Source organism: Caloenas nicobarica, chromosome 1, assembly GCF_036013445.1.
Source record: "Caloenas nicobarica isolate bCalNic1 chromosome 1, bCalNic1.hap1, whole genome shotgun sequence".
Lineage (NCBI taxonomy): Eukaryota > Metazoa > Chordata > Aves > Columbiformes > Columbidae > Caloenas > Caloenas nicobarica.
Genome location: NC_088245.1, coordinates 66893016 through 66919102, shown reverse-complemented (window position 1 = coordinate 66919102; position 26087 = coordinate 66893016). Strand labels below are relative to the sequence as shown.

The 26087-nt window shown below is 39.4% G+C and overlaps 1 protein-coding gene across 3 annotated transcripts in view; it reads left to right on the top strand.

Annotated features, from left to right (window-relative positions):
* Positions 1-26087, top strand: part of CACNA1C (calcium voltage-gated channel subunit alpha1 C) — a 485027-nt gene that overhangs the window by 294132 nt on the left and 164808 nt on the right. For all 3 annotated transcript variants that reach the window (XM_065626926.1, XM_065626928.1, XM_065626927.1), the window contains exons 6-7: positions 19676-19837; positions 21720-21916. In XM_065626926.1, the coding sequence (XP_065482998.1) occupies positions 19676-19837; positions 21720-21916 (359 nt within the window). The remainder of the gene's footprint in view (positions 1-19675; positions 19838-21719; positions 21917-26087) is intronic.

Below are 26087 nucleotides of genomic sequence, written 5' to 3'. Positions count from 1 at the left end.
TTTTTGGCTTGTTTTCTGACCCACTGGGTTATATTAGAGCTATGTTTGCAGGCTTTTCTCTGCTATCATAAAAGAGCAGAAACTTTTTAAATGAAAGATGAGAATGTCTGTTGGAGGAGCTGAAACACTGATACAAGCAAGAAATACTGAGGCAACTGACAACACTATTATTTGGTTTCACAAAAAGCCATGCTTGGTAACCTGTCTGCTAGGCTTCAACTTTTGCCCGACTTGGAGTTACTTTGGGCATCAGTGGGTGAGTAGAAAATATTGAAAAGTAAATGGTGTCTATTAGGCAATTAATGACCTTCCCCTCTGATACAAAACTAACATCTGCTATTCTTGCCGCCTCTGTTAGGGATTACTGCAGGGGGTGGTTTCATACAGACACGTGTACCATGTGTACCTTCAGTCCATGCAGAACGCAGTGGCCGGATTTGTCTCTCAAAGTCTTCAGTCTGCACTGGCACTCACTTAATTACTGGCTGTAAATTAAAGTTTTGTTGTTTTTCTCTAGTCCTTCTCTGATCTAAGACTTTTGGCACTTTCTAGTTGTGTGCCCAATGTATGGCAAGGGGAAGGTACTTGAATTTAAACATTTATGAACTGGAGCATTCTTGGTGAGATACTACTTAAGCTGGGACTTGTCCCAAGACTTGTTCTGGCATAGGCTGAGATTAACCGTGCTTATAGTTCTCGCTGTTTTGGAGAACAATGTGTGTTTCCCAAGGCAAAGCATTTGTTACTACTGTTCAAGTCTCTTGACTAGTGCTCTTAGAGAACTAGAGGAGGCTGTGGGAACAAAATCTGACACAGTTCATAGTCATATGCATTTCTGATCCCAGCGTAGACTGTCTAATAGCACTTGTGTGGGTTTTCTCATCAATAAAAGTAGTTAATTTGCACCAGAACAGAGCCAGGGATCCTGGTGCATACTAGCAAATATTTGGTCTAGACAATGAAATGCCCATCCACTGTGAAGCAGGCAAACCATCAACTTGACCTGAGAGACATCCTCCATTAGTCTTTACGGTTCTGACTAAGGACATATTTATTGAACCAGGCGTATTTGGGGCTGATGTGGCTTTTAGAAAGCCTACTGAGGTCAGTAGCTAATACAACCTCAGTCTTCACTGTGCATTTTTGTATTGTACAAATGCCTGTTGATTGGCCTAGATAGATATTATTACATCCATATGTATTAGCCCGTAACTTTTCTCATGAGGCCTTTTAGATAAGATTGCCTAAGCCAACCATAAATAGTACATTACGGGATTACATTATTACATAATAAGTTAGTGCAGAGATTTAGAAGTCAAATCTCTGGGTCTTGTTCAAGTTCTGTCCCTGGGACATTATAAACAGTGCGTGAGTTACCAACATTGTACTTGCTGTCTTTGCCATGCATAAAAAAAATGCCTTTTGCTTCCTTCCCCTTCCAAAATGTAGTAGACTTTTCCACTATGAGGAGATGATCCACACAGATTTGTCCTAAAATTACATGAACATAACATGCACTGCAGTTTCTTCTCAACAGACTCTGTAAGTGTATAGAAGCAGCATCTCATTATTAAAGAGAGGATCCTCTGAGTTATTGGCAGCTGCCTTCTGCATGGGAAGCTCAACATCTGCTGCTTCGCTTGAGGTCCAGATCTAACCACTATTTGGAAAAAGAAAAAAAGAAAAAAAACACCACACAAACAAAAAACCACAAACAAACAAACAAAACCAGTATAAAGTGCAACGATTGTTATAAACTAAATTTATGAAGCATGTGGTGAATTTTTGCATGAAAATATTAAACTAACCAGGACCGGGTTTGGGGAATAGGTTGTGTGAGGTGGAGAGGTTGGCTTGCAGCATGGCATAATTTTTTTCTGAGTCAAAAGGAGTTTGTGTGGATTTTTTTTCTCTCTGGCTCAATCTATAGAAAATAATCCAATTTAAGAGGCACATATTTTGTATTCAGTTTTGAGCATTTAAAGACCTGTTTCAGAAGATAGAGGGTTTCCACATAAGTATGATTAGAAGTAGGGGAAAAACATATGAATTGCCTTCTAAAGTAAATTACTGGTATCTGCATTTTGCAGATGGAGAGACTAAAGCAAAAGTTCAAGGTTTAACAGTTTCAGAATTTTAATAGGCTAATAATGGCTACCAGTGCTAAACACCTGGGTCAACCTGACTATCTGAAAGCTTCAGATAGACAGAGGACATTGGCCTCAGAGCTGAGAATCCCTTTCCTCTGAGTCCAATCCATGCTTAGTTCCTGGGATTTGTCTGTCCCTTGCCAGAAAACATCTCATCTGTCTAGTGAAGAACTCATGGACCGTTCAGTGCAGGAAGTGGTTCATCTGCAAGCAAAGTTGGTGCACCCATAGGCAGACAAGCAAAGGTACCTTTGACAATCTTTGTTAGGATTGAAATGTCCCAGGCCCCAAATTACTTTATTGCCTCCTGAAATCAAAAGGGTTTGAGGTCATGAATCCAACAAATCCTGAAGACTCTATCTGGGTGACTGTCATGGGCAGATAAATATTTCATATTCTTTAAGAGAACAGATTCTTTGTGGTTAAATAGACAGTCACAAGACCACTTGTCATAAGGAAGGAGATAGAAATTTTGTTTAAATGATGAGACAGACTTTTTTTTACCCATGTCACAAAACAATTGTAGCATCATGGAAGCAACCTTCAAAAGTACTGAATTTAATGTATTTGGGTTCCAATTAAACCTTCAAAAATTGGTGCTATGTATTTATACATTTCCAAGCAGTGCAATAGGGATTGATTGGTGGATTTTGTTGTTTTGGTTTGTTGGTTGGTTGGGGTTTTTTGGGTTTTTTCAGGGGGGTGCGGGGGGGTGGTTGTCTCATGGTTTTGGTTGTGGTTTTTTTGTTGGGTTTGTTTGGTTTTGTGTGTGTGTGGTTGTGGTTTGGTTGGTTGGTGTTTTTTAGGGGAGGTTAAAAAAAAGTAGATTGAGTTTCTTTCTTGAAAACTTTTTTGGAGCACTTGCTTTGTTAACAGAGTAAATTTTAAAAGGGATCATTAAGCAAACCATTTTTATTGTTGTTATTATTACTATTATTTCTAACTCTTTTTGAAGTCATACTGCTTCTGGACAAATGAGCCACTCCCAGTCTGTTTAGCCTGGTATTAATTTGTAAATTAATGGTGAATATTTTCAAATGCACACAGACTATTTAGGTCACAGTGGTAAGTCACTTTTGCAAATTAAATGTGAGCACTGTATATCATTGATACATGGGCCAGACTTCGGTGTTCAGCTATTCTGTTACTGGCATACTAACCTATTTCTTGTAGTACATACTTTATTTCACTTTCTGAAATAACTGCACTGCTAGTGTATCAGAGCATTCTCCTTGTAAAAAAAAAAAACAACCAACCAAACAAACAAACAAAAAAAAAACCCAAAAAACCCACCACCAAACAAACAAATGTCACATGTGCATTAGAGCAGCCATCTTAATGTGGCATTAAGAAATGAGAAAGAAGGAAAACGATTCCCTTGACAGACCTAAGTAGACAAGTGCAAAATCAGCATGTATACCAAAACTTAATCACTTTAGTGTCTTGCAAACTGTCACCTAGCATCTCATTTGACAGGACTAAAGCATTGCAAAGCTTCCTAGGGACAGAATCAAGTCAGCCCTTTTGTGTTAAGGGTTTTCCGTTGATTAGTCTTCTATCTCTGTTTTACATTATTAAACATTTTAAAACTTGTTTTAAACATTTTGTGCTTAAGGACAGCAAAAAGAAACATCCAATTCAGTACCAAAGAAGCATAATCCAATTAAAAAAGAAAATCACCCTTGACTATCGGAAAAGGCAACCAGTTACTCCTACGCATGCAAATTCACGCCCATTTAGCTTATTAAATTCCATTTCTATCACCTTTATTCATGCTGCTCATACCACTTCATACATTCTGTTCATCCTCTTAATGTTGTACTTCATCTTCGTGTAACTACATTATGGCCACTAGTTATTGCCTATCTGATATTTGCCAAACTTAATTTATGAGCTCTTCTAAATAACTTGAAATCCATATAATTTGCATAGATGTTGTACTCCATACTTGTATTTTCAATGAGATCCTCGCTGACCACACAGGTTTCTGTGGGCAAAAGACTCTGATACCATTACCTAAGCTAAACACAGGGTATGAGCAAAGAACCCAAGTCAGAGCCTCCTCATGACAGTGCAATGTCTTTCTGTCAGGGAAACAACAGTGTGTAGCTGGCTGAGTACATTTTTTTAGTTAAAATAAAATAAGACCACAATTTTCATGCATGAATGCCTAGAGATGACTATCTTTACATGTATTTAAATAACTAACTAGAGCAACAAATTTTTTTGAGTGATGTTACTGTAGAAGTCCATGATTACTCTGAGTTAATATGAAAATTTGGCACCTTTGGACAAAGCGAATGAAAAATTTAAACATTTTTAGATTTTGGTCTGTTTCATTACTAGTCCTCATTTGCCCTGAAATGTTCTTCTGTATTAAAATTTACAATGCTTTCTCAGTCCCAGCAATGTTCTCTACCCTATATTCAGTGCAGTGTTTTCTCATTACCACAATTTTCTTCCTTCTTTATCCCAAACTCTTTGGCATTAATTAGATTTTTCTTTAAACTTTGAAGTACGTAGGAAAGTGTCCTATCTTTACTTGTAATGTTCTGATAAATCTGAGCCATTCAAGTGTGTATATGCGATGCCATATTTACCACATAGAACAATGAAGATGAGAAGTAAAAAAAGTCCCTGGGGGCTCTACGAGAAGAGTAGTGCATGAGGAAAGTTTTGCCAAATTGAGAGATGCTGAATTGGCAAAGTCATCCAGCCATGTGTGTTGTTAACTTGCCGTACTGTTGCAGGTAGGTGAAGCAAGGAAATCCCAGGGGTGATAGTGCTGGATTTTTTTCTGTCTGGGCTTAGTCTGTGTGAGACACTGCCTAAGTACCTTGTGAGTACCAAATTATGGTCAGTTTTTTAGAGAAGTAAGAGAAAAAGGCTTTCAAATGCTTACAGTGTGTTTAGGCTATAGTCTACATTTTCCAATGGAGATTGTTCCTAACTCTAAGACTGGCAATATTACTTTTTGTTCTCCCCTTTTTAAAGGAATATGATCTAATCTAATTTCAAATCATAGGAGAATTCTGTCTTTATGATCTCATAATTCAGACATATCTCCCACTGAAAGGGAAGTATAGGGGGACTTGTATTGCAAAATATAGAGTAACTTACAGAGCTTATGACAGTAGAGACATGTCAGACCCTCCATGGTAATCCTTCTAATGTTAGACTAAGCCAATCCTCTATCTCATGTTTGATTCCAGGACTCCGAATTTGCTCTTGAATGATTTGTAAAAAATGGGGTTATGATGCCTGTTGCCTATCAAAAGGCCTCTTAGTGCTGTAAACTAGAAACTGGTACTATGCTGCAGGCTCAGTCTTGAGCTACACCTGATGTGGACGTTGTGTACCTAAACAAGGGAGAACAGACATAACATTTTCTCTCTTGTGTAATCCTTGTAAGCTGAATTTATCTAGAGGCCAAATTAAACTCAGGTGTAATTGAAGCATCCTCATAGCCACTCTACCCAGTGTGTGGAGAAGGCTAGGCCAGCAAATAAGGATCAAGGACCATGCAGAGAGCCCAGTTCCTTCTGCAGGCGGCACACTGCTTCTGAAACCTTACATTCTGCCTATACTGTATAAAAGAAGGAGAATGAAATGGTGATTTTTAACTACCCTCAAATGCTCTCTCCCAGGGCAGATTCACTCTTCTCATTTGCAGCACCATGTCAATTTGGATGCGCCAAATCACTTTACTGGAGTGTGAGAGTGAGACCTAGAGCAACTCTACATGTTATCAGTGCTTCCTGTGTTTCAGTGTGCAGTGGTGACATTCACCTTATTCCATCCTCAGCACCTGACTCTCTGGCCTGTTATTGTCCTTCTGCTTGGGCTTGTGATGCCCTTCCCAGCCACTGAGACAACACAGCTCAATCTATTGCAATGATTCCATTTCTCAGCTGTTGAAATAAACACACCCAATGTCATTATTTGGCTTGCATTTGTGATTTATATGGGATGGTTTTCAACTTTTTCATTCATTCAAATTTTTCAACTATATTTTCTCATTGTTTTCTGCACAGGCCAAGCAAATTAACACCACTTTGTATAGCTGAGGAAATAATGTGATTGAGAATTCAAGAAATCCAAAATTACATCTCTCTTGATAACCATGCATTTTTGGAATATGGCAAAGAAATGTGAGCCATTGCCTGGTTTTATATGTTGAATAGCACAAATTAAGTCTTAAGTTTTAAGCAAATACTAACTGGCAGTCAGGAAGAAAATCTTTTTTCAAAATGTGTGTGTTTCTGGCAAAGTATAGTTGACAGTCATCTGTTTTGCACTTGGTTCATGTTAATACACTGTCACTAGTGGAGCTAAGGGCTTAAATTTACCCTCCTGATGTATGTGAAGTTATGGTATAAACAGCACACCAGTGGAGAATTCTGTCTTGCCCTCAATGGAAGGAGATAGGAGAAGTGACTTGATCAAAGCTTCCAAAGTGTGAAAGGTTTGTGTGTAGGTATAAAAGAGTAGAGTAAGCTGGAAGAGACAATATACTTGGCAGTTAGCTGCCACCAAACCTATGTGATGAAGGTCATTGACAACAGAGGGAATTGCTGCAAATAGATTTGGGCAAAATTTGGCTTCCAAATCTTAATTCTGCCTTAAACTTTGTTGTTGTTGCATTTAATATTGTCAGCTTCTGCCAAGTCCAGTTTTCCTTTTGTCTTGGGCTCTAAAAGCTGCATGAAACATGCTTTCAAGCAGATTTCTTATGTTTTCCTTCATTCTCGAGCAAGACTTCTCGACCACTTGTGCCATCTCTCCAGCACATACAGCACCACGCAAGGACAAGTTACACCACCTTTCCCGTGTCATTGCCTGGCTGTTTTTAATCTCAACTGGCCAATTTGTTTTCCTTTCATTACAAATGGGAAGGAAGTGGAGAAAAAAGGGGAGAACAATCTGAACCAGATGTCCTCATTAAGCTTATTTCTTCATAGTTAGCTTAAAACACTACACATGCTTGCAAGTCCTTTATTTACTTAGGTCATTGTTACTAATGGGAATAATTTGAGTCCAGCATAACATCTCCCATAGGTAGAGATCATTCCTATGACTTAGACAATCAGGATCTAAAGCATGTTTCTTTGAGTGGTACAACCTGCAGAATGATGAAATTTATAGCAGAAAAGGTTAACCTGGTGTAGCAAAAAGGGGTTTGTCTTAGTAAAAAAAGATTACTCACAGAAGCATTGACTTCTTGTTATAATAAAGATTTCTCTCATATTTAAGGAATGCCAATGAAAACACAGAAATATTTATTACTTGATCTTGGCCATGTAGCTCTTTTAAAAATAGCACTAACTACAAATGTACCCAGTAACTGTGTCAGCCTTTATCCTACAAATTACTGTGCATGCTGACATGATTATTCAACATGTCTTCACGACAGAACAAAACAAAAAAATCCCAATACCATAATATGGGACCACATTAGGGTGAAGGCATTCCCTTCCAAATGAAGAAAATAAAGCCCACACTGACATCAAAGTGCAGACGTGGGGATATTAAAAAAATCCTAACTTGGCTTAATAAGAGGATGTTCAGAAGTGCTCTGGATGGATCAGACTTTATTTCTAGCACCTTTTTTTAATTCTTCAAGTAATGCTCAGAGCTTTCATTCAGAATGTTGTAGGGCATGGCTCTGAGAGAGAGCCTCTGCTGTCAAGATGTTTGTCCTAAAGCATCTGAAAATCTAAGAATACCATCTGTACTCTCATATGAACAGTGTACTTTGTTGTTTAGATGTGCTTTTTATCTGGACCATAAAGGAGTAGAAGCATATATACAGATTGTTGCTAACTGGTATCAGCAGGAGTGTGTTGGGTTCCTGGTTGCTCACTTGTAGTTGCTGCCTGTTGCTGCCTCTGTGACGGGCAAGGGAAGATACTGCTGTTCCAGATCAAAATAGTGAGGATATGATCTACTCTGTTTTATTCTTACATTCTCTCCCAGATGACCTTTCTGCTGCATCTGATGTCATCCCAAGCTTACATCAAATATGATTTCATACTTTGATTCCAACTGGCTACATTTTACATTGTTTATTAATAAAGATCTTGTAAGGAATGACTTGAAGTGCTTTGTTCATTTTCTCTAAAGTGAATGTATCTCTTTTAATTTGCTGCTGAACTGTGTGGACTTTTTAACATGCCTGAATCTCTCTCATCCTCTCTCAAAGAGGTGACAAACACATGCTGGGTAGCGTTTGTCTTGGAGGTGGGACACAAGAGAGTTCCTTAAAGAGTGTTTTGCTCAGAACACAAGGTGGTACATGGATGCTCTCTGACTCTAGGATCATTTGAATTGATTCTACTTGTCCTGGCCTTCCAAGAGCATTGGTAGGTGCCTGTGCTCATTGTGATTTTCACAAAGCATTATCAAAACATTAGCAAAGCACAGAGTGTTGGACCAGTCAGTTCTCTCAAGAAGGGAATGTATTTTAAGTCTCCTGTTTAGTCTCCACTTTTTTTTTTTTGGTGATGTTCTGAATTTGTAATAATTCTGCATCTTGTGCAAGTGCTATGGGAGGGAAAAAGCCGAAGCACACTGAATGGAGAGGAGGCAAATCTGAGGAAATTTATTTTAAAATCTCAATGGCTACATAAATCTATTGGAGACCTTCCTTCTTCTCTTTAATCCAGCTTCTCCAAAAAGAGCTACTGCTTTCTGAGTTACGTCTGCTTGATATTACTGTGCTAGTTGAGAACACGGAACTATTTCCTGGTATGAACAACTACTAAACTTTTCTATGCTTAAGATGTTCACTGAGGGAACACATAATTTGTTGTTCTGATCACGGGGGAGCGTGGACCAGAGGCAAACTACAGCCCACCTAACCTGCTCAGTCTCAATATTTTATCAAAGTTTTCTTTCTGCCAGGGAAAAGGAAAGGAAATCAGACATCTCTCATAATCTCCCTTTTTTCCAGAAGCAAATCCAATTCCTGTTTAACACATGTAACAATAACCTATCCCATATGTGTTTTGCCCTCTGTTCCAACTATTTTTTCTGAGTTGTCTGAATAGCTATGCCTCTTATTTTTTCAGTCTTAGGTTGTCTTCTCCTGGTTTGCCCTGCCACATCAATCACAAATCAGAAAACATCTGCTAGCCCTCTGCAGAGAATCTTTTTTTTTTCAGTGTCAGTAATGCTAAAGCTGCTCAACATTTTTACATCAGATGAATTTTTGACAAAAAGTAGCTCATGGAATAAAAGAAAGAAGAAATTATTAAAAATCTATTTTTGTCACTTTTTCCATAAGCCTTACTAAATTTTATTTTCCTTAGGAGTGGAAAGATCTGTAGAAATTAAATTTGATTATCAGATTACAAAACCTCCTCTCTAAATTTTCTTCGAGTGTCTCATCTTTGAGTGAGATGCCATTCTTGCAGAGGGCTCTCATTTTTGAAGGTTGTGGTACACACTTGATGTGAGAACTGGGACATATCAAATGTTACACCTTTAATATACATAACAAGTTGTTTTGTTTTCTTTGTATTAGTTGACACATTAAACTAGCAGCATGGCTGACGTTTCTGTCTTGTTTTGCATTGGCTGTTGGGTTTAGTGATTTTTTTTTTTTTTTCTGCAATAACTGCTGTTCCTTGTTGTTCAGCACGTTTGTGCACTTGACTTTTTGTCATAGGTTGTTGCTGTACAGTGTTTTTTAATACGTATTGGAAGTTACCAAAAGGTAAAAGTTCTTTTAATCATGTTTGATGTCTCTGTCACAAATCAAACCAATATGTCCGTGTATCCATATACACAAGCTTTACAAAGGCCTGTTTTAAATTTAGCAGTTCTGCTGTTTAGTATAAACAGTGCCCAGTGAAAGAATTTAGGGTTGAGTCTCACCGTTGCCCTCACAATATAGGTGAAAATTTAAACTCAAGCTTTAGCCCATCTTTTGCTTTTCGCATTCCAGTGTTGAGCTCACTATTTCACTTAAAAGCTTTACTTTGGAAGGGGCCAAATTCCCCTCAGGCTTATATTTGTAGATTTTTGTATCTGTAAAGAATTTAATTTAGCTGTTCAGTTTGCAGCAGGAGAGCCTTATGAGCCCTTGACAGCATATTATATGTAAAAAGAAATTCAAAATAAATAAATGTTTAGTTCCAATACATTCCAACAATATATACACAGTCTGTACAAAAATCTTTTGAATTGTGCCAGTTATAAAGAAAGTTATAAAGAAAGTAAATATCAATAAAGAACGGTTATTTTGACTGACACATACGTCTTTGCAAAAACTGCAACCATTAATTTTTATGCCCAAACATACTGGAGCCTACCTAGTGAGGCATTTTTTCCCCCCAAAGCTATTTTATTATCTAATGCCTGCAAGCAGAGTTCTAGGTCTAATCAGACTTATAAAAAAAATCAAAAGCAACAGTCTTACTCATGTGGAAAATTTAAAAAAGCGAGAGTTTTAGATATTCTGAGATGGAACTGATTAACCACTAAATAGATGAGTCCCTAAATCCAAACTTTCTACTTAAAACTAAGAGGCAAAATTATTCACATATGTCTGGCCATGTCTTTTCAAGGATTTTGGCATCGTACCATGCATTTTCATTAACAGCGTTTTTAGTACTTTAAACAGAGAAAACAAGTCCCATGTGTGCATCAAGACAGTAACATGTCAGTGATCACATATCATGTGGTTCGCACAAATTTGTTCACTACCTGGCCAGGTAACTTTCTATTTTTAGGTTCCCCAAATACTCCTGAAAACCACGTACAACAGTGATTTTGAAAATGTCATGCTATGTCTCTCCAGAGCTTAGTCCCCCACTATTCCCATTAAGCACTATCCAAAGTTAAGACGTGGAGTGAGTTTTCTTTGCCAGGGCTATGCAGCCTGTGTTTGTCACATACGATGCTGCACTTCTACGTAGATAGCCATCTAAAGAGAGAGTTTTAGGGTGGATCCAGCATTTTGTTGCACTTTTTCTGTCATGAGAAGGTAAAACGTAGTGTAGCTCATGGTATGCCGGTTGTGATAGTCTTGGAGCGTTTAACCTGCAAAAACTGTCTTTGTCATCAATATATTTTTCTCAAAGTGCTACAAGACTATACTATTATCATCCCTGGATGCACTTTTACATTTGCAGGATCCCTGGTAGCATTCATCACCTTGCTATCTTTTACCTTTTCTAAACCTGCTCATGAGTGATAAGTTAGAAAGAGAGTCAGGAGGAGCTCAGACAACTAAAAGACACTCTATTGTTTACAAGACAGAAAGGATTATTTAGCAATGAACATAAGGGGCTAATGTCCACTTACCTGAGGAACTATGAGAAAAAACAGTTAAAAATAACGCTATTCATGACCCTGAGATTTTGGCAACTTCACAAAGGCATTTGTGACCCAACAGTCATTAGCCCTCCACTTAAATGCTGGTGCACTCACAACTGAGACCCAAGTGCTGAGCCCATTTCTGTTACAGGTGTCCACAGTTCCTTGTTTCAAAAACTGCATCTTTAGGACACAGTAGTCTGTGTAGTCATTCCTCAGAGCTGTACACAAAAAACGTTGGGCATTCTGAAACAAAGCTCTTTCATCATTATCTCAATCCAGAGGTTTCTTAACTATTGGTTTGGGGGTTTTTATGCTCACTTGACCAGAAGAACAGCAGTACAGCATTTTGACACATTCCTCTACAAGTTTTCTAACTGAATCCGGTGGCACAGGACTAGACCAAAATTTGCTTCTATCCTGGAGCTGGAAAGACTGTTCTCTGTCACAGCTGTGCTTAAGCAAGAAGAAATTTAAAAAGTGGAAGTGTAATGGATCATTTAACTGAGAACTGGTGTAAGCTTCTGGCCAGACTGGTTTTGCATAGCTGTGCAGGGAGAAGGCAAATAAAAGTTCTCTCTATTTGTGATCCTTCACAGTGATTAAGTATAAACAAAACTTTGCAATGAACCCAGGAGTAGTTTTCTCAGAGAGCCCATGAGAGTCTTGTCAGCAGAAAATCAAAGCTATTTCATGAGAAAAGGTGGCAGACTATCCTTGCTGGCCTGAGAACTGCCAGGGCTCCTGCATGCCCTTTACCTGCCTAACTTTCAGCCCATCTTTAGGAATCTTTGTCTGGCCATGTCTGGCAAGTGTAGAGTCTTGCATCTGGGTAGGAACAACCCCAGGTTCCAGTATAAGTTGGAGAATGACCTATTAGAGAGCAGTGTAGAGGAAAGGGATCTGGGGGTCCTGGTGGACAGCAGGATGACCATGAGCCAGCACTGTGCCCTTGTGGCCAAAAGGGCCAATGGCATCCTGGGGTGTATTAGAAGCGGGGTGGTTAGTAGGCCGAGAGAGGTTCTCCTTCCTCTCTACTCTGCCCTGGTGAGACCTCATCTGGAATATTGTGTCCAGTTCTGGGCCCCTCAGTTCAGGAAGGACAGGGAACTGCTGGAGAGAGTCCAGCACAGGGCCACAAAGATGATGAAGGGAGTGGAGCATCTCCCTTATGAGGAAAGGCTGAGGGAGCTGGGTCTCTTTAGCTTGGAGAAGAGGAGACTGAGGGGTGACCTCATTAATGTTTATAAATATGTAAAGGGTGTCACAAGGATGGAGCCAGGCTCTTCTTGGTGACAATCAATGGTAAAACAAGAGGTAATGGGTTCAAACTGGAACACAAGAGGTTCCACTTAAATATGAGAAGAAACTTCTTCACAGTGAGGGTAACAGAGCACTGGAACAGGCTGCCCAGGGGGGTTGTGGAGTCTCCTTCTCTGGAGACATTCAAAACCCACCTGGACACCTTGCTGTGTAACCTCATCTGGGTGTTCCTGCTCCAGCAGGGGGATTGGACTAGATGATCTTTTGATGTCCCTTCCAATCCCTAACATTCTGTGATTCTGTGTATACCTGACCTCATTACCTGCACCTCTATCAGCATAAGACATTACAGAGCACTGTGCTCCTTGCTCAAGACGGCCTCAAAGTTAACTTACTAAACTTCATTTCTGATTTTGATCAAAATAGTCTTTTTTTTTTCTTTTTTTCTGTGATATGCAATTTTCAGTAGAGAATTCCTGCTTTTCTCTCCATGCTCCTTCATTATACACAGGTAGCTGGATGGGAGGGACACAATTGCTGCTTGCTTTTTTTTTTTTTTTTTTCTTACATTGGAAGTGTGTAGATCTTGCCAGGATCTCAGCTGAATTGAACTAGGATCAAATGGCTGGAGAATAAATTTGAGCTTGTAGGAGCTACCTAATGTATTGGGACTGGAAAAATGTGCAAGATCTTCTGATCAGCAAACAGAAAGTGAACACTTACATACTTTCAACAAAAAGCTAAAAAAAAAGGTTAAAGCCTTCTGGGAGGTCAGAGGGACACTTCTATGAGTGGCAGTAGAAGTTTCTTCCAGCAGAGAGGCAAATAGCCTACGGCATCCTGTACACTTATCCAACCATCCTCCTCAGGCACCCAAAAGCTGGGGCTGTGTGGCCACCATGCTGAGGGCAAGCTGCATTGTTTGTCTTAGCTGGGTGGCTCTGATGAGCAAAGGATACTGAAGATGAATCTCTTCCTAAGAAAAAATGATCCAGAAGGAAGAGCTGGGGTTTGTTGTGGCTTTTGGTTTTGTTCTGCTGTTCCTTTCTCACCTCAAAGGATAAGGTATAGGTGATATTGCAAGGCTTGACAAATATAAAACAATTGTGTTGGCATACACAAGCCCATTTATATGAAGCTTCTTTTATGTGTGCCTGTTTCAGTTTGAAAAGTCAGTGAAAACATGGTTTGAAAGTAGAGGAATGAAAACATTGGGAGCAGATGCCAAAACTTTATTTTTCTATTCATTCCAGCATGCAGATTTGAATTGTATGTTCATATATGTTTAAATAACATTACTTACTCAAAACTAGTCACTGTTCACTGTTCAGCTTGAAAAGTGTCTTTCCTAGTTTTTCTTTCTTTTCAATTCAGCTAGTTTTCTGTCCAGCGTCATGTCTTTCTTTCCTATTCCAAGACCTTCTCTATTATTCTTGAAATGACATCTGCAGCCCCAAGAATGCTACACTACGCCCGCAGAATTTGCTTTATCTGGAAATATCCCACTAATATTTTGAGGCTCCAGAAGAACAGTAAGGCCTACCTCCCTGAATTGCTACCCTACAGCTGTCCTTAACTGAACTGTGCCAGGTTATTTCCCTTTGCAACACTGGTGAAGAAAGTCCTCAATGTTTCCCCTCACAAGTTGTTGCAGATGTACTTATCTAAGACACCTTCCCATGACTGTAAACTGGTTTGTGATAAAAATGTATGTCATTTTCCAGGCTTCCTTTAAAACTGGTATAAAACCTTTCATGTTTATGAATATTTAATGATTTTCAATTTTCTTGGCCAATACCTACATTTATAAAATGATAAACATCCACTTTGGGGAGTATTATTGATTATATTGCTTGTGCTTTGGAAATAGAGATAACTCTAGTGGCAGTCTCTTAGTGTATCATCAGAAATAACTGTGATTTGTGGGTAGGCCTACCTCATGGCTGGGGTTGGTGCACAAACTCCATCACTTGAGTCGTTCCCAGAAGTGATCTGAGTCAGGCACTGTGCTGAGTCACAAATCCTCCCCTGCTTCCTCCTTGCTTGCAGAAAGTAGTAGTTTTCTTCTGAACTATATTAGCAGAAAAATAATTACCTCCCACACCCTTGGCACCGGTTTAAGTACAAAAATCTGTGTGTGTTTGTGTGTGTATCAGGAGGCGGAAGACGGACGGATGGAGTTGAAAGTCCTCTCCTTTCCCTTTTATTCCTATTCATTCCCAAAAGGTCATTCGTATGAGACTGTGCCTGCTCATGCTCCTGGTTCAGGCAACGCATGGCCTTGGCAAAATATAGTGCTGGAAAAACAATGAAGGAGTAGGCTCAGGATACTCTTTCTCTGATGATCTGGACTACTAACATGATTAGAACAGGAAACAGCACTGCCCAGCAAACCAAGTTTGGTCCAAAATTGAAGACATATGAAAATGACAGTGTGCTTGGAAAGGCCCAAATGTTGTTGGTTTTGTTGTTTTGTTTTTTTCTGAGACCAACCTACACATAGTTTCCTTAGATATATTTCTACAGTGCAACAATGCCAAGTGCATTTTTGCAGCTGGATCCAGTGCATTTTTTTTGGTGCTATATTGCTGAGCATTGGTTGAAATCCAAAAAGACTTGTAAGTACACAGTGAGGTATGTAGGAAATCCCATTGCTTTAGGTGCAGAGACTTACATACTTAGAGATAAGCACATTCTTCAATAACTGTCTGAATTGTTGAGACAGCAACCAGCCCCTCTCATGATTGTCTTCCTGAGAGAAAAATACAGCATCATATAATAGCTCTAAAGCATCTGTGACGTCTCTAACAGTGTATTGCTCATAGGTTTGAGAGAGATCAATGTCGCTTGGTATGAGCTCTTTTTCTTCTGTCTTCCCTGTCTTTACTCCCCAGTTGTGCCCTAAAACTTCAGGTTGATGCAGTCCTCTAGAAGCTGAAAAGGGCTTGACCTGATATAAAAAGCAATGTTGTTCCCATGTAACAAATATTTGGAATGTTTTATCAGTGTAAATAAATGCTAAATTCTGTGAGCCCAAGGAATGGCATTCATGTATTATGCTTACTGAAACATTTATGCAGTCAGTGTCAGCCAACAGAATGCAGCCAAGGGTTTTCTTTTTTAAAGGTAAACAGAAGTGCTTTTAAAATAAATACTGAGAGCTGTTTAAGATCTTCAATTATTAACAGAAGAAAAGCACGGGCTGAAAACCTGCAAACAATCCCTTTTGTGGCACTTTCCCTACCCTCTGTGCAGTTATCTCTTTGTCCAGCCTGGAGTGAGCTCCTCAAGGCAGATGCTATGCCTTCACAGATGTCTGGAGAGTGTCTAGCACATGGAGAGAGCTTTCACAAATGAATAAGTACATTTGAATGCCAAATATTTGCAATCCATTTACTTGCCAGGATGTAAGTTCAGGGCTCTGCGTTTATGGTTGGCCAGCAATGACACTGCTAGCCCCTCTATAGCAGTGTAAAAAACAGGGGTTTTTTTATAACTTCAGCTGTCTTTTCTTCCTCTGTGCAGAGAAAGACCATGTAAAAGTGTGTAGAAGTTCTCACCATTGGTTAGAAAAAGCTTTGTGTCTTCATATAAGTGGGTGATTCACCTTGACATACCCTGATAGGAAACGCATCTGATCATCCACAGTCACTCATCTCCACCTGCAATACTTCAGAACACAGACTTGATGTGTTTTGAAGTACATGGTTTTTTTATTTAAAAATTGTCTCTGTTTTACCTACTCATGGCTCTCCCCCACTCCTTTAATCTTTCTTTATCTGCTCTCCCTGTTTCTTTTCCCATGTTATTACACTACACCAACTTTTCTGGTTGTCCAGGCCTGGTTCCTCATGACATTCCTTGCAACACCTATTCATGCTGCAGGTGACTGCCTGAACTGAGAATAAATTGACTTCCTAACATCAGCTATATTGCAGCAATAAGTTCGACAGCAATGCCGGGAGCGTGGCGGTGTGCATATATCCCTTGCATTTCTACAACTAGCATTCATTACATCTGAGAGGACATTTCTAAAGTTGCTGCATAGTTAGTGGTTTTAAACTTTCAAAAACTCTCTAAGTACTTTAATGGTAATGTATGGAAGCTTGCTAATGAGTGAAATCATCTGGATTTACAAACAGACTCCCCAGCGGGGTACGGCACAGTTCATGCTGACAAGTATTCAGTGGCTCATCTCTTCCTCAAAGGTGGTTTATTATCCTCAAGCTTTTCTCTAATTGTGCTAGCTGAAGCTCCTGTAAGTCTTCTAGTGGTATATGTTCCCCTTGACTGTCTAAACAGTAACTACTAAATGTAACTACTCCTACATGTAAATGTAACTACTAATGTAAATGTAACTACTAAATGTAATGTAACTACTCCTAAATGTAGCTACTCCTACGTTTATCCAGTCCTAAAATCACATTCACCCCTTTGAAGGCAACCGCAAGGCTGATATGGCCCCCGGTAAAAATGAGTTTGACACCCCTGTGCTAAACACTTTGTCATCTCTTGTTTATGGTGCAAGCCTTTGATTTCAGAAGCACAGCTTTGTTAATGCAAAGGCCATTGGTTTGTTGCAGATACTAACTTCTCTGGACATCTCTCATACACTGATGCACTTTCATGGTGAGGGTAATAATGAAGCTACATTTAAAATGAGAGAGCTTTTTGTTCTTTATTGTGTCTGTCCTCAGTACCCTCTCAAGAGCACTGGATCTATCCTATGGTGAATATTAAATCAATTAATAACAAAAATTAAGGGTAAATTACGTAAGACCTGGTATTAGATCTCTTGACCTTGTAATCCTGGTTACATTTTGGACTAACAAGGCTCCTAAAAACACTAAAATTTGAGGCCTTCATTTGATTTTTTTTATATTTATTTGAAGCTACTAATATTTCAATCTGCAAAGCTTGTGGGCCTTTTTAAGGTTCATAGCCATCTGTAGTCTTTTAACTGTCTTATATCGTTGTACACTGTTTGGGGGAGGGTTGGACATTGTTTTAATTTTCTGGTAAATGTTACATTCTTGATTGCTGTAACGTATTGGAGTGATGTTGATGTGGACTCTAGTTCATTTTCTGTATATACTTAGAATTAGTAGACCAAATGAGGAGAGCATCTAGGGGGAAATGTTGAATGTCTCATGTATCACAGCAATATTTTTTCCCCAGAGACATTGCTTATCCAGAGTAAGTACCTAGAAGTAACTGAGTAAGAACACCTCAGTCTTGTATAGGATGAGTTTTGATCCTGTCAGTATTGTTCTTCACATAAGGATCTCTTTGTGAAAGCCAGAATGTTTCCTGCTGAATATTACTCCCTTTGGATGGTAGAATGAACCATTAACGGATAACTGAACTGACTCTAGACACCTGAATAAAAAAGGCTCTGACTAAAGGGGTGCTAGTAGCCAGCTTTAGGTTACTAGCAGTGAATGATCTTGCTGACCTGGCAGCTGATGCCACCGTTGAGTACTTCTGCTGTGCTCCATCATGGCTGGGGAGCAAACGCAAAGTCTCAGCCTTAGCTGTGAATTGACAAGTGGAGTGCCTATGAGTGAAAGTGCTTGTCAAGAGATGTGTCATCCTTATTAGAAAGTATTTAAATTAGTAAAAAAAAAAAGTGATAAAAATGAAAATCTAACATAATAGATTTTTAGAAGTTAATGGTTATCACAGTCTCTCTTGGCAGATGTATAAGAGACCTTTACAACTTGTGGATCACATTTTTCAAAAATCACAGTTACTATCCACTTCTGTGAGGAGATGACAGCATTTGCAGGAGACATTAATGGCTTCTGGCTCTCAGTCATTGCGAAATCATGAGCTTGTAATTGTTCTGATCTGGCTATTTGTAGTCTGTAGAGTTCTAGAGGTCTCTCAATACTTCCAACATTAATAACTTGCCAGTGACAGTGGTTCCCATCACTGCCACTAGTGATAATAACTTTAAGACCTTTGTAAATGCAAATCCTTACTAAGGGCTTATGAGACAGCTTAGTTATGCGATTTTACAAATGAGGAGAAGGAGACAGAGGCCCATGAATCTGCAGCTTCGGTCAGCTGCATCTGAGGGCACAGCTGCTTAGCGCTTCAGCAAACTCGGCTGCATGTCACCTTCTCTGAGCCATTCTGGGAGTCGTTGGCTCACTCGTGCTTAGGACTTATACCAGTCTCATGCCTCAACAACAGACATGTAATAATATTTTGTTTATACTACTTTCTGAGGACCTCAGCAACCTCTGTTAAAGAGTGATCCCCACACCTTGGTGCAAAACCAGCACTGCTGGTTCTGACTCTGTCCCTCTGTTCAGACTGAAGTAAGGTGAGGTGGATCTGGAGTGCAGAGAGGAGTGCAGGTCCTAAGAGGGCCAGGAGGTCTTAGTCAGTATGGGTTCGGTTGTCCATCAGCAGTTCAGGCTCTGCCTGAGCCTGGCTTGACCTCTGGAAATATCCAGAATTGGAGTAGGAATGAGACTTTAGTTTGCCGTCTCTCCCTATGCTCTGGGGTGCAGCTCTGTGGTACCCCAGAATTTGGTCTCTTGAATGTCTCATTGTTCTTGTTCTACTTCAGTTCTCATTGTTCCTTGTTTTTCTTGTGCTTTAACTCTCCTAAATATGGTCTGGGGATCAGCTTGTGTCTGGTTTTCTAGAACAGGCAAAATAGCTAACGTGTTCCCTCCCCAAGGTGATGGTATTTCAGTGACAGGTAAAGTAATACCCATTTTACTTTAGTCTGTGATCCAATGGTAAATTTGTGAAATGCTGGGGATCTTCTGGAGGGAGGACATCTGTAAATGTACATTTTTACGTCATCAAGATCGTAAGTTCAGGTGAAGGGGAATGAAATAAAAATGACATATTATTGTGCAGTTTATGGCCTCTCTAAATTTTGTTCTCTTGCTGATAAGTGCTTCCTTCTGTTCTCTCTGCAGGTCTCCAGGTGGTTTTAAATTCAATTATCAAGGCCATGGTCCCTTTGTTGCATATTGCCCTGCTGGTGCTGTTTGTCATTATTATCTATGCCATCATTGGACTGGAGTTATTCATGGGGAAGATGCACAAGACCTGCTACCATGTGCAAGGAGGACTGATAGGTAAGAGGAACACTATATCATGCATATAAAGATTTTCTGAGGGAGGCTTTCCACTTATATAATGGAGCTTTCATGCTGGCACAGGAGATGTGTGGCTCTTGCTCCCTGCTGTGTACCTGGTTTAGGGTTTCACAGTGATGGTTCCTCTGTGCTGCTTCTTGGATATGAATCACTATTGATGGAGAAAGACTGTCTCTAATGGTGAGAGTTTAGCTTGCTCATCTTGGGCACACAGTTGTTGTGTCTATAAAGGCTACAAGCGAAACTGCCTATTCCTGCTGAACGCAGTAGTGGACTTTTTAACATGGACCTTTGGCACTACGAGCTAGCCTGAGCTCTTTAATGAATCTCCCAGAGGCTCAGGCAACACTAAAGTAGGTGAAGTAGTGATGATTTCACCACTTGCAGACTGAGCTGCAAATGAGATGGCAGCACAGAAATTAACAACTCTTATATTTTATTATTAATCTTGTATATAAATACTTCTTCATTTTAAACCAGTATCATTGTAAAAGAATATCTACTTGAGGACCAGTAGATTTTTTTTTTTTTATAATCACAGGCTGTAACTGTGGTTAGAAGTGCAGCTAATAAGAAAGCAAAATTATATTAATGGGAAGAAACTTTTTGCATCAAATCCATCAGTAAAGAACTTTCAAATTATTGACAGAAAGATTCAAATTTTAAAATAATTCACTTTTGTTGCCACTCATCTAGCCATCCGCACTTTTTTCATTTGATTTATTCAACTTCAACAGCAGTGATTCCCCATGTGGTGATGGATGCCAATGTCCAAGACCCAGTTCAGCTTGTAACTAAGAAAATATTGTACAGCAGGAAACTCTTTCAGATGTTCTATATTTTATGCTTGTATAACATGGGTAGATTTCTTTTTCTGGAAAAAATGCTAGAACAATAATGAATTATCAGTCTAGTTTGCATCTTTAAAGTATATATGTCTTTCTCCACACTCTCTGTAACTATTACATGTTACAGCATTCAATTCTAATATTGTTATTTCTGGGTTGCTTTGATGACCAGAATGTGATCAGAACTTTTGGAAAATTACATTTTTTGCCATATAAGATAAGAAACAAACATAATTTCCTGCTCCCCCACGGATGCATACCTGCATCTGTTATAAAATTAGCAATAGGCGCTGAAGCCATATATTTTAAAAAATCCCATTGCAGGAATTTTTGTGCTTATAAAAGTGTTTTCTGTGGCATTTTGCATATACCAAAGCATCTGGGCAGGTGTGTTGTATGGGTTCTCAGATCACTGGAAACACGTGTACAGAATAAGGGGTGGATAATGAAGCAGCAGAGCCTTGTACAGTTTCTGAGTGCCACTGGGCTGTTGAAAAAATGCCACACAGCTTCTAAACTGCAAAAGAGCAGAGATTCAGAGACACTTTGCTGCAATTTGTCAGTAGCCCTGCACCATACTGACCCCTCTCCACTGAAGCCTGTCTGCTACAGGGGTTCAGTCTCCTTCAACAGAGTTGCCACTTGGTGCTGCAGTTCCCTTCCAAGATTAACCCAGCGGCCAGGTGACTGTGGTATGAAAACACTGGTCATAACAGGCAGCTGAAAGAAATGTAGTAGATTTGATCTAATGGTCCCTCTCATGTTGAAAGACATTTCAGTTTTGACTGCAAAATTTGACAGCTTGGCTATTATTTATACAAAAAGAAAGTGAAGCACAACAAAACATCCCTCTGCCCATTAAAATTAACACACTTTCTTATGTATTCCTAGAGAGAGCTGTCAAATTCACTGCAAAATGTATTTGTTAAAATCAGATATCCTTCACTCACTTACCAGTGTGTCAAACAGCAATTAGTTCTCTTCATCTCCGTTTTCTCCCGCTCTCCTTTAAGATACGCCTGCAGAAGACGACCCGTCTCCGTGTGCCCCCCAGTCTGCGCACGGGCGGCAGTGTCAGAACGGCACCGAGTGCAAGGCGGGCTGGGAGGGACCTAAGCACGGCATTACCAACTTTGACAATTTTGCTTTTGCCATGCTGACGGTGTTTCAGTGCATCACGATGGAGGGCTGGACAGACGTACTGTACTGGGTACGTATCCGAAAATGATAAGCTGAAAAGCCTGCTCATGTGCTCCAGCTGTGTTAAGATTTTGGGGCTTTAGCTTTCTTGCTTGTTCTATGTAAGTGAAGGCATGGTTGCTAGCATGGAGCTTTAATTAACTCAGAAAATTAGTGGGTAAAATGGGAGGGTTTATCAGGCACAGTTAAATCAAATGTAAATGTTCCATTGATATTTTAATGTTGAAATATGGCACATGGCTTACTGGTTTGAAGATTTGCAATGTACCTTTGTTGAGCAGAATGCCATGTAAAGACCCTCTCTGCAGGAGTGAAATATCTCATATGTCTCCAGATAACTGATGTAGAAGTATTCATGACAGATAACAGCGTGCCTTACCCATGGCATTAATGTTACAAAGGCACTACACTGATCAGCTCATAGGTTTTGTAGGAAAGGCCTCACAAATCCCTTTTCACACCAGCACTATTCCTGATTATTATTTTTATCATAATAATATTAGAATAAGTTCTCCTAACTCTAAAAATGGTATCAATTATGGTTACATGTTTAGCCAAAACATAATATTATCTTTAATTTAAATGCAGTCTCATCTTGTCCTTTACCCTAATTCTGGAAGTTTCAATAGCTTTAGTTTTTACCTTGCAATTCATAATGTGTTGGGAAATTCAGTGACAATACATTTATACTGTTGGGGTGAAACTCAGATTTAACCTTCACCTGTAAACCAGTGTCATGGTTTAACCAGAGCTAGCAATATAACCATGATAGCTACTCGCTCAATCCCCCACCCCCAGACAGGGGAGACAACTGAAAGGGAGAAACTTGTGGATTGAGATAAACATAGTTTAATAAAATAACAAAATAACACTAACATACTGTTACTACTACTGGTGCTATATATTAAATGAAAATAGAACATAAAATAAAAAGATACTCAATGCAGTTTCTCATGAACCCTGCCTGCACTGAGCAGCCAGTCCCAGGCAGCAGCACCCTGGTCCCAAACAGCCGATCCCGGAGAGAGAAGAGAGGAAAAGGCAGAAAGGCCCAGAGGCCTCTGCAAAATGGCAGGATGACAAAAGGCTGAACTACAGAAAGTCCCAAACAGAACTCCTCTGAACAGGTCTCCGTCCTGACTCCAAGCTGCTCCCAGACTAGCTGGAAGATCCTGACTCTCCTTAAATATGAAGCATGACACTAATGGCATGGAATACTCCTATTGATCACTCTGGATGTCTGTCAATGTCTGCCCCATCTACGCCCCGCTTCTGAGCTGCCTTACACCTATGGGCAGAGCTCAGAGTCCTTGGCTCTCAGACCAGAGCAATTAAAAACATTAACTCTGTCCCAGGGTGTTATCTTCTTGTTCTCAAACCAAATCCAAGCAACAACCATGCTAACTATGGAAAAAAAAAATCTAACTGCATGAAGAATATTAACTCATTTTCGGTCAAACCAACACAGCCAGATATAAACATGGTTCTGGATTCAGCTCTTGCCACCAACTTTCGCAGCAATATGTTATGATCCAGGAATTTAATTCACACACAACTCAACCTGTCTGCATAAGGCTACCCTGGACAATGACTAGCTTTGAAGACTGGCGTATTGTGACATCTGATTCTCCAAGATGGTAGAATTTCCAGTGGAAATAAGACTTGTGCTACTATGTGTGACAGAATTTAACTCAAGATGACCCAAAGCACATAAAAGGATAATCTGAACTAAAGCAGCTTGCACTCTTGATCAACATCAGCTTCTCTATTAATCATGAGCCTGAAGCTGCATTCTACCCACTAGTGAGTTAAATTTTACGAGATTTCCCTTTGAAGATTTAGCTTATCTGCAATAGCTGTTCTCTATGTGGAACAGCTAGCAGTTGTCTCTATCCTTGTAAATTTAGATTAGAATTGTGACTCTAGCTTCCTTCTAATGCCTGAGATAAAGGGCAGAGATCAAACCACAAGGGGAGTCTGGGTCTTGGAGCACAAAAATTGCCTTTACTTGAAAAGAGAGTATAGATTAATAAAATAATGAAGAAGAACAGAAGTTAAGTCAGAAAAGGAACTGGGCAAAACTACTCCACTGCTCAGCTATCGCTATATATAATATACCTGTTCTTTTATCACATTTAGCTCACATTCCTCCAGTCCAGTAGCCACAGTTTGAGAGGATTTATAGTTAGTTCAGGAGAAACAGGAAGAGTAAAACATATCAGAAATAAACATGAAGGTAGCCTTAGCAGTGTATAGAATTTAGTATTGTGAAACCTATCTACAAGTTACCATCATTTTCTCCAAAAGCCCAAGTTATAATAGATCCCACCGAGTCCCACACTTCTGGGTCCATGTGTCATTTGCATGACTAGATGTCCATCATTCATAACTGAGATATCAGTTACCTAATAACAGGAGCCAATACCATATACTCACTGCTAAATGATTTTCTACCATGACTGCTGCAGATGGTCTGATTTGTTTTGTGATAGCCCTGCAGCATCCTGGATTGTAGCTGTTGGCTTTTGCTTGGTATTCAGCCAGCTTTTTTCACTGATTTCTGGAGCTTTTGTTTTTTTCTCTAGAGACAGCATGGTGAACTGAGACCTGATGGTCATTATTTTTAGGGTCATTCATATAGTTAGCCTTTTAGACTACGGCTTTGATAGAATGCTTGCTTTGGAAAGAAAAGAAATGTTTGTTATTGTCATTTCTCAGTTACTCCTAGACAAGACTACAAAAGATAAGAGTTAGCACTGCAGGTAAAATTTCAGGAATTGAGGAAGACAAATTTTAGTTTGCAAACAAAAAAAAAAAAGCCTCACCTCTGTTTAAAGGCCATGAAATACAAAGTTTGAGTAGATTCCTGAACACCTGAGATGACAGACATACTTGATTAAGCTCCTGCAAACAATCCTAGGAGTACTATTGTCCCACGTGGCTTTTTGCCTCTTTGTTTATATTGACAAAGCGAGATAGAAGTCAGCACTGATCAGTGTTTGCCATGTAGCAGGGAAGGTGTCTGAGATTCAATGGGTATTTCCTTCTGCAGAGGGGTCTGTGCCGCTCAGGGGGCAGATGTTAATTGGGTAATTACTACAGGGCACACCTATGAGAAGCATTGTGGTTTTAATATTTATCTGTAGAAATAGTCTCTAAAAATTCACACTGTAATGTCATATGTGGATATTTCAAACCATATCTTCCAGCTTAAGGTAGCCAGATCAAAGGGAAGAATAATTCTGGATAGTAAAGAATAGAAAAGATGCAATATTTCAATTGCTGAGATTGAAGGAAGAATTTTAGTAAATGGGGTGGGACATAAATATATATTTTAAATTTTGTGTCAGCCACTCTTTCTTTAGTGAGTTCTGACTCATATTTAACTCTACTCGCTGGTCTTTGCCTTTTCAGCCAAGGAAGAGTGGACTTGGGGTAGAGAACCTGTTGCGGGTTGCATCTCCACAAGAGAGCAGGGATAGGACGCTATTCTCTTCTCAAGTAGATAACACTTTGAAAGATCTGGATCCACAGTGAGGTCATGGAAATTAAAATTTGCTTTATTAGGAAATAAATATGCATAGCTAATTAAAAACCCAGACTTTAAGATTCCCTCTCTCCAACTACATCCTGAGACAAGAGACTTGGTTGTCCATTTTATGCTGAAAGGAAAGATTAAAGAATGTTATAAGAAAATGTTGTCTGTGAATCAGACAATGTTGAGGCTGAAAATTTTAGGTGGTGATTTTCAGAAGTCATTACTTAATGATGTAAGGTAATGGGTTAATATTAAAAGTCCTGAGCATTCAAAATTCAAGCAGACTGATAGGTTCTTAACTCCTCTGCAACTCAGGATAGATACCAAGGTTTGAATCTGGTTCTACTGAGGTCAGTGGCAAAATTCCAATTAATTTTGAAAGGTCAGGATCTCACCTTCTATTTTGATCATGCTGTTGAGATTTTCCACAGGTAGTCATGTGTGCAACCTGACGACTTAGAGGTGACTAATCAGGACCTTAGTGTCTATTATGATAGTCTTCCAAGGGCATACATGTGGATGTAGGGAGTTTTCTTTGCCCCCTCCTTAAATCTGAAAATAAGAGCCTCACCTAAAACTCAGCAGAACAACAGATAAAGCTCTGAGCTGAATTACTTGGCTGGAAATGTTTAGCCAATGGAGC